This window comes from Etheostoma spectabile, chromosome 23 (genome assembly GCF_008692095.1).
Source record: "Etheostoma spectabile isolate EspeVRDwgs_2016 chromosome 23, UIUC_Espe_1.0, whole genome shotgun sequence".
Classification (NCBI taxonomy): domain Eukaryota; kingdom Metazoa; phylum Chordata; class Actinopteri; order Perciformes; family Percidae; genus Etheostoma; species Etheostoma spectabile.
The window spans coordinates 13,170,462-13,179,095 of NC_045755.1; the positions used below are offsets into that span (position 1 = coordinate 13,170,462).

General features: G+C 41.2%; 2 protein-coding genes across 4 annotated transcripts in view; one reads left to right on the top strand and one right to left on the bottom strand.

The window, feature by feature from the left end:
• The window catches only part of cracr2ab (calcium release activated channel regulator 2Ab), a 14,341-nt gene extending 6,945 nt beyond the window's left edge, over positions 1-7,396 (top strand). Inside the window, exons 8-18 of one of the 3 annotated variants that reach the window (XM_032505334.1) lie at positions 599-786; positions 1,049-1,120; positions 1,335-1,383; positions 1,493-1,575; positions 1,866-2,523; positions 2,661-2,796; positions 3,409-3,490; positions 4,398-4,512; positions 5,346-5,447; positions 6,270-6,346; positions 6,565-7,396. In XM_032505334.1, coding sequence (XP_032361225.1) covers positions 599-786; positions 1,049-1,120; positions 1,335-1,383; positions 1,493-1,575; positions 1,866-2,523; positions 2,661-2,796; positions 3,409-3,490; positions 4,398-4,512; positions 5,346-5,447; positions 6,270-6,346; positions 6,565-6,652 — 1,650 coding nt within the window. In that variant the 3' untranslated portion in view covers positions 6,653-7,396. Of the gene's footprint in view, positions 1-598; positions 787-1,048; positions 1,121-1,334; positions 1,384-1,492; positions 1,576-1,865; positions 2,524-2,660; positions 2,797-3,408; positions 3,491-4,397; positions 4,513-5,345; positions 5,448-6,269; positions 6,347-6,564 lie in introns of those variants that run through there. The other 2 variants (XM_032505335.1, XR_004327775.1) reach the window with 2 other exon arrangements.
• Positions 7,397-7,793: 397 nt separating this feature from the next.
• LOC116673172 (protein arginine N-methyltransferase 8-B) overlaps positions 7,794-8,634 on the bottom strand; it is an 11,860-nt gene continuing 11,019 nt past the window's right edge. The window contains exon 10 of the mRNA XM_032505341.1: positions 7,794-8,508. Coding sequence (XP_032361232.1) covers positions 8,425-8,508 — 84 coding nt within the window. The 3' untranslated portion in view covers positions 7,794-8,424. The remainder of the gene's footprint in view (positions 8,509-8,634) is intronic.

Genomic DNA, 8,634 nt, shown 5'->3' on the forward strand with positions numbered 1-8,634 from the left:
AAAAAACAACGTCCCAAAATAAAAAAGTCAGAATAGTGAATTAAATCAGCAATAGCTTCAAGCAGCATAGGGAATAAAAAAAATACAGATCAGGTGGTGGCTTGACAGAAGCCAGGCAGCCTCAGACGTTGCTAAAAGCAAAAGAGGAAAAAAACGGTCTTTAATTTAGATATGAAGTTTTCAGTAGTAGAACATGCCTTAATGTGGGAAGGGAGGCTGTTCCCAAGCCATCACATGACTCAAGTTAAATGACAACAACATCCCTTACCACAACATGTAGATGTTAAACATTCATTTGAAATTATTTAAATAAGAAATGGCTTTGTGGTGCAACTCCCGACAAAATAATACAAGATGGATGCGGTTCTTAGGTGTCAAATTCACAGTGCTGAAACATCTAACAAAGACATTATACATTAAAACGTTAGTCAAGTCAGAATCCCTGTGTTTGTGGTATTAATCCTTCCCTCTAGAAGTGTTGTAGGGAGGAGTTTACACAGCAGCCATGCAGTTCATTTTCCACTGTAGATACACTTTAAGTACACTCACCCAGCATTAGTGCATTTCATTCCTTTGAATATTTCCCACTCCCTTTCAGTTAGAGCTCCAGTGCCTCGAGCTTAACAGTGAGAAGCAGGAGAGCCACGTGGAGAACGTCAAGCTGAAGATGACCAACGAAGAGCTGTCCCGAGCGCTGCAGAGCACCAGCCAGGACCTGGTGCTGGCCCAGGATCAGCTGGCCATGCTGCAGGAGCAGGCCGCCCAGCTGCAACAGGAGAAAGAGATGTGGGTATACCCACCTATGACACATGCTTGAGTTGTGAGAGTGTTTCCTTACTTTTGGTTTCTAAGACTACAAACACATTCTTTTTTGTTGAATTGTTGGGTCTTTGTAAATTATAAAGTGTGTTCTGAACCTTTTTAATCTATAATGTGTCCGGAGATGACTCCTTTTCATGATTTGACACTATAAATTGAATTGAATAACAATGAGTATACTCAGATTGTACTTCCTGCTGAATATTGGGAGTTATCTATCTTGTTTCAGGGAAATGTACAGAGTAACTGAGGGACTTCAGAGAGAGAAGCAAAGTCTGATGAAGCAACTTGATCTCCTCAGGTACAATCGGGACATTCTATCAGCACATATCAAATTTGGGTAGTAGTTGGTTATAATTGTTTTTGGCTTCTGGTTAATTTCTAATTGACAAACTCCACACATGTGGTTGCTGAGTGAGTTAAAGGTTGTGCAATAATTCTGGTGCATTTTTCTGCTTTTCAATCCATCCTTTACCATCCATCCTTCTCATGCCTCTTTCTTTTTAATTTCCAAGGGAGATGAACAAACATTTAAAAGATGAGCGAGACATATACTGCGGCGTAGTGAGTATACATTTAATCTAATTGCAAAGCTGCAGCATCTATCATGGCATCACCTGATTGATAAAATATCTCTGTAACACATACATGCATCCCCCTTCATTTCAATAAGCCTCGAAACTCCCTCCGTAAGAAGCAGAAACAGAGAGCGGGGCTCGACAATGTATTTGATGACACCAGCCAACCGGCAAAAAGGTGATTTATTTATCTCCTAAATACTCCTGAACATAAATCATCTATCAGAATATTTCCTGTGTGATGAAGAAGAATTTCCGTCTCAGTTTGATGTGAAAATCATGTACTGTATCAAAGGAGGAAAAACAGAGGATATCTGATTCTATACACTTGCAACAATCAACTGAATTAACTTGTTTTGTTTAGAGGAGACCAAAATCAGTATCATTTGAGGGCTTTGGCCTCCAGATTTAAATCTCAGTCGTGTGAATTGACCCAGTATATCCTCTGTTTCTCCTCTGTTTTTAAAGAGCCCCACTGTTGGTGGATGGGTCCTATCAGTCTCTGGAGGCCTTGCCTATAGAGCACCTTCAAATCGTGTTTGTTGCTTCCTCCTCCTGTAGTGAGGATGACACCACCATCACCGGCCCCTCCTCTTCCATCACTAATGTTAGTGCCCCCGCATGTCAACAACGCCCTACAGCAAGGAAAAACTCTGGCTTAGCCAACGGTTACACCAAACCCGCTCCAACTAAAGTGCACGATGTGAAGGCGAAGGCCAAAAAGTCCCCCGGCAAGATGGCCGCCACTAAGCGGGTGACGGGGAAGGACAGAGAAAGAGCAAAGAAAGTGGAAATCGAGAAAAAGATTGGGGTGGAAGAGGATGCCTTGGACGCCCCTCCGGACGGATGGCCCCTCCGTCGTGTCATCTCCATCGAGGAGGACCACCTGCCCCACCTGCTCCAAGGAGGGCCTCATTTTCTTTTGCACCAGCTCAGTGAGGAGGAAGACGAGGTGAACGATGAGGAGGAAGAGGGAGCTCAGAGTGACGTTGAAACAACAACTCCACCTTCTAGTCACATTCCTGTGTCAGCAGAAGCCCCTCCGGCAAGGAATTCCCGCTTCACCCGCTCTAAAAAGATGCCCATGTCTCCAAGAGGACAGCCGGTCGGGAAGGAGACGCAGCAAGTAGGTCCACAGCTCTGGAGCTCCAAACCTGTTGTGATCCTAAAAAAAATGTGTTATTACCTGCAGAGGTAATGAACCAAATGAAAATGAATGTCTGTCTCTCTGTATTTGCTCTTTCATGTTATCTGCTTCAAAAGACAAAAGAAGGAGCAATGTTTGCCCCGGACCGTCTGTTTAAAGTGGTCCTGGTAGGCAACTCAAGTGTAGGCAAGACATCCCTGCTACGCTCCTTCTGTGAGGGCCGTTTCCACCCCTCCACAACTGCTACTGTGGGTGAGAAGAGAAACATTGTAATAATATTGGGTTGCATGTATGTACGTATGTATGTATGTATGTAAGTGTCAGAGGCTGTTTTTGAACTAATTTGAAAGCCGTGGGTTTGTGTGTGTGTGTGTGTGTGTGGATGCTTGCACTGAAGATCGGAGGGCTACTTAGCATCACATGAAAAGGCTTGTGAAGTCACACTGCCTGTCTAAGAGCCCTGGTACACATTGTACTGCAGATTATGTCACTTCTCATGAATTTTTCTTTATGCTTTCATCTTTCCCATTCCTCACGCGAGCCTTGTTATCACCCCCACCCCACACACCAGCACACACCCCACACACCAGCACACACCACCACCAGCACACACCAGCACACACCAGCACACACCAGCACACACCACCAGCACACACCACCACCACCACCACCACCACCACCTTCTCCTCTGGAATGAGGCACAGTCAGACTCAGGCCTCGCCAGACCCCCCTATTGGCCGTATTTGTCTTTGCTGCTCCTTGAAAAAAACAAGAATATTCAATTCAAATTAAATATGAGACGTGTAGCTACATATTTTATCGTGTTTTATCACTATATAGTGATCTTTGTTTTGTCTTAATCAGGTATTGACTACAGTGTAAAGACACTAACCCTGGACAATATGCAGGTTGCCATGCAGCTTTGGGACACAGCCGGACAAGAGAGGCGAGTTTTTATTTCTTTTCTTTAGATACAAGACAAGTGAAGCCATCGGTTTGCAAGTTTAGTGAAAAAGTAAAGTGAAAATAAATGTGTAGTTAATAAATGTACTAGTGAAATTATTATAATTTACAAACTGCTACACACGCAAAGGCCAAGTTTGAATTATTTAATGTTCTGACAGCTTTTTGTATGTATAGTTACATTAATTCTTTTAGTAATCCCAGGTAAAAAATGAAGTATACTGTAATATACTTGCAGTATACTTAAACATCAAGTACATTAGAAGCAGATCGTTATTTTTGGTATTAAATGGAAGTGCTTGAAAATATATATTCTGTGTTTTACTGTACTACTTTAAAGAGTGTCATTATTATTAGTAGTAGTTTAGCAGACTAACTTTAAAATAAGTATGCTAATGAAAATACTACTTTGAGTGTACTTTAGTGTGTTTTTGTCTAAGTACACTAAAAAGCAACACATACTCATGTAGAATTGGTATATTACGGGTGCCCGGATAGCTCAGTTGGTAGAGCGGCACCCGTATTTAGAGGTTCACTCATCAAAAGGGTGGGCCCATGTTTGACTCCAACCTGCGGCCCTTTGCTGCATGTCATCCCCCCCCCCCCCGCTCTCTCCTCTTTCATGTATTCTGCTGTGCTATCAAAATAAAGGCTTAAAATGCCCCCAAAATAAAAACAATTGGTATATTGTTAAAAAGTATGATTTGTTGAAATACGCACCGTTACAGTGGATTGTTGTGTAGTAGACTGTTACACTTTTATTAATATTGTTTCAAAACAATAATATTAATAATTCAGTAGTAGTGTTTAGGTGCCCTTCAATAACATGATACTAGTAAAGGTGTGCAGTAGGTCAGTGTGGTGACTGTCAAACTGTGTCGTTGACGCAGGTACCGCAGCATAACCAAGCAGTTCTTTCGCAAAGCAGACGGTGTGGTGGTGATGTACGACGTCACAGTGGGGGAGAGCTTTAAGGCCGTGCAACCCTGGCTCACCAATGTCCAGGTCTGACCTTTGACCCAAACAAGTCCTCTGCATCGCTAGTTTCCTTCGTTTAGCAAGTTGGAAGATTTATATAACATGGATTTTATTTTTCTTGATACTTTTCAGTCTTCCCAAAATGTTGCACTATTCTTTTGAGTCTTAAAGTGCTTGTATTATGCTTTTTGGATTTTTCCCTTTCCTTCATTGTGTTATATATCTTTTTTGTGCACGTTATAGGTTCAAAGAAAATAAGCACCAACAGGACTTACCATCTTCCAGAGAAAACACTGTTCACAAACTGCTCCGAACAGCTCTTTTGTAGTCCAGCCTTTTTTCCGTAACAAACGTGCATCAATTTGTAACGCACGTTATAAGGCTCACCTAGCTGCTAGCATGGCACTCCCTCTTGCTCTGTAACTGACAAGCTAGCAGTACTTAATGCACATGTGCGACTCCCAACAAAGATGGTACAGAAGTGAGATGTCTCACTCTGTAGCTTAAACAGAGAGCTCAACACACACAAATGTGTAGCACAACAGAGAGATGGTGTTTTCTGAAAATTAAACCACATAAACCTATTTGGGTACAACCTCTAAACACAATTATGAACCTGAATATGAGCATAATATGAGCACTTTAAAAAAGTATTTTTTTTTTAAATTTTATATTATAGACCTTCTTTACAGCAGACATGTAGTAACAATGACTGTGTTCTATTGAAGTGTACCAGTAAGCCATGACAGTGAGCCATTGTTCATTTTATGATGTACGCCTGTAGCTTTACTGCTGTGACATGTCAATGTGTCTCCTGTTGAAAAGGGCTATAGTAAATCATTGGATTGCTCTTTTTTCAGGAAGCAGCAGGAGAAGGGATCCCCATCCTCCTTCTGGGCAACAAAATGGACATGGATGGAGACAGGGAGGTGTCATTTAAAGAAGCCGAGCAACTGGCTTATGTAAGTTTAATTCAAAGCTTGTAGATTGTTCTATTTTATGTGCTGGCTCAAAATCCTAATTCTGTTTTGATCCCACCACAAAGATACAATTGCTGAGAGTTCCGATCATGACCACCAGTGTTTCTTTTGGCTATATTTACACTGCCAAGTTTTGATTTAAAACAAATATCTCATTAGCTAGGTTAGCTCAGTTGGTAGAGCAGGCTCACATGTATAGAGGTTTACTCCTCAACGCTGTGGGTTCGACTCTGACCTTTGGCCCTTTGCTGCATGTCGTTCCCACTTCTCGCTCCCCTTTCGTGTCTTCATTTGTCCTGTGGAATTAAAGGCCTAAAAGGCACAACAAAAATCATCCAAAAAAAAACATAAATCCTTTGCTACGTTGACACTTCTGTCCCATTTTGGTTTGGAGTCTCCGGGGGTTTTGTTGCAGTCTCAACGGCCGCAAACGGAGACCTTTGGCAACACCGAGACTGACGCCAATGTTTCGGCGCCTGATTGGGTCATGACGTCTCGTTTTCAGAGACTAAGCTGTTAGCATTGCCATGGCAACTACCAGCATCGAGTGGAGTATCATGGGAGTATACATGCTGCCTCCTGTTTACCCCGGCATGAATATATGCCCAGTATACGAGAATGTTGATGAGATGTGCGGTTTGGGCGCATTAGTTTAAACTGAGATCTGTTCTTCTACTGGAACTAAAAACACTTGTGTGCACAGATATCACTTTTTGCTCAAAACTAAAAACTAAGCCAAAATATAGCAGTGTAAATGTAGATTTTGTTTGATTTCTTGATTCCCTGTGCATTTGTTCTGTGTAGGAAAACAAGGTGATGTTCTTTGAGGTCAGTGCCTACACTGCCAAGAATGTGACCGAGTCCCTGACACAACTGGCCCGGTAAGATCAAGGCTGTGAACTAAATAATGTAAAAACAATGTACTTTTATTACACACCAGTCTTCAGATGCATGATAAAATTACTTAGGCGTGCACGACTTTTTGTACTATCTTTTGTAAGGAGATTGATGAAGGTGTGTGCGTGCGTGCGTGCGTGCGTGCGTGCGTGGAAACCGCTTTGGCTCATGCAGTCTTCTCCCTGTGTCTGTCTTTACTCAGAGTGCTAATGGAGCAGGAGGACAGGGTGAGAGACACAACAGTCATATTAAGTGCTCAGCCCATAAAGAAGAAAGCCTGCTGCAAGTAACATGTATACTCAATTTACCGAGTTCTAGATCACATTTTGCAGTGTTTCAAGACGGCAATTAATTAATTCTTGGGACTTGATCATAGAATGTGTCTTTTACCAAGTGGACTTCATTTTGGCCCAGAATGTTCAAGTCGTCACGAAGGGCTGCGTCACCCAACATAAAACCTACAGTCAAGTCTGTCAAGTTTCAATGATGAAGCTCAGAGGAAGAGTTTGTCTAAAGTAGAAATAAGGTGCTGCACAATTTCCTGTGAAAAATGTGTTGCCAAATCCTATTAGTGCAGTCTATATAGAAACGTATCCTGTGTGATAATTACTTTCGATAATCTTTGCCCAAAAGAGAAATCATAAATACACTGTAGCTTTGTCATAACTGAATGCTAGCTTTCCCAGTCTTAATTTCTCTGTTTGTCTTGGTGTTAATGTAGTTATATTTAATGTTGAATCTAAAAAAATAAACTAAATTATTTGGACTTCACTGAATTAGCGGTTTAGTTGAAAATCCTGATAGACAAATCTGATTCTTTGACATTTTTTTCATCACCGTGTTCATCTTTTTTTTCATATTCTTAATTTGTCCAATCAAAACAAAGTGGTACATTACATATTGCATCTGTGTTTGTTATTGTTCTAAAGGCATTTTTTCTGTTTTATTCTGGCACCAAAATGCATTTGTTCTGACTTATCCTCTATTAAAGAAATTACAATTCACACCTTTCTGAACTCAATAAAGCAAAAAAACAACCTTCACATGCAAATAATACATGACAAAATAAAACTATATCTATACGTTTATACAGTGCATAATAAGTTTTAACAATGACTAAAGGAAAAACAGCTGATGGCTGTGCTGTAACCCTCTCAACATCAAACAGATCAATGCTTTTCAATTAGCTGCACTAACAATATAAATAATTAAAGATTATTAGAATTTCCATAAATTAGTGAGAAAAAAAATCAAGTTCATGTAGGATGTTACATTCAACGATGTGCCCGAGTTGACCAAGTTGGTACAGGTGATGGCACTATTGCTGATAGATACTTTCCTATTTACTTGCCTGATGACATCACTTATGGCGTTTTTTTCTATTACATGGTCCCTTTTCGACTCGCCTCGACTCTACTTGCCTTTTTTGGCTTTCCATTATGAAAAAGAGTTTCTGGTACTAGCTAACGGGTACATTTTTTAATATCACCTCTGTTGAGATTCCAAGCGAGCTGAAGAGATCAAAAGGTGACGTGAAAACCTGCTGACTACTGATTGGTCAAAGAATCATCATTAATCACTGTGTCATTATTGTTAGCGACAGACGGGGGGGGGGGGGTGTCCTGAACAAACCAGCCATTTTTAAATAGTTTCGCCAACAGTGTTTTTTTTTGTTTTTTGCTGCCTCCAGCTTCTTTTGAAACTAAACTTGTCTTCAGGGTGTGGTAACAGCCTCATGCGAGAATCAAAAACAACACACCTTCGATGTTCTGTGTGTAAGTTGCATTACGTCACGGCAGTTTCCTGGGGTGTCTCTATGGCAACCAGTCATGCTAAATCTGCAATTGTAAATGACGGACGGGGCAACGCAGTCGAGCCAAGCAGAGCTGGTACCATGTAATGGAATAACGTCATTAGGTGATGACATGATGTCATCCAATTAGAATCATCTGGTCGCCCTCGCTGGCCAACTGGAATGCTTGTTGGACAGCTGGTGCCATCCCCCTCTCCGACTGTGTGGAGAGGGGCTGAGGGTACTGTAGTTGGAAGGGTGTTGTCGTTCCTAACGCATTTTATAGTCGTGGGAAATGGCGGCCTCACATAGTTGTCCTTTAAAGTCTAGCTCCAGGGTGAACTCCAGGTCACGCTACAAATGTAAAACAAGAACAATTTTAAATGAATGGCAGAAAAATCCACTTGGTCTTAACGTAGCCAACAAAATCTTAACACAAAATAAAAACAAAATGCACTTTAAAGGTATAATGCAGTAGTT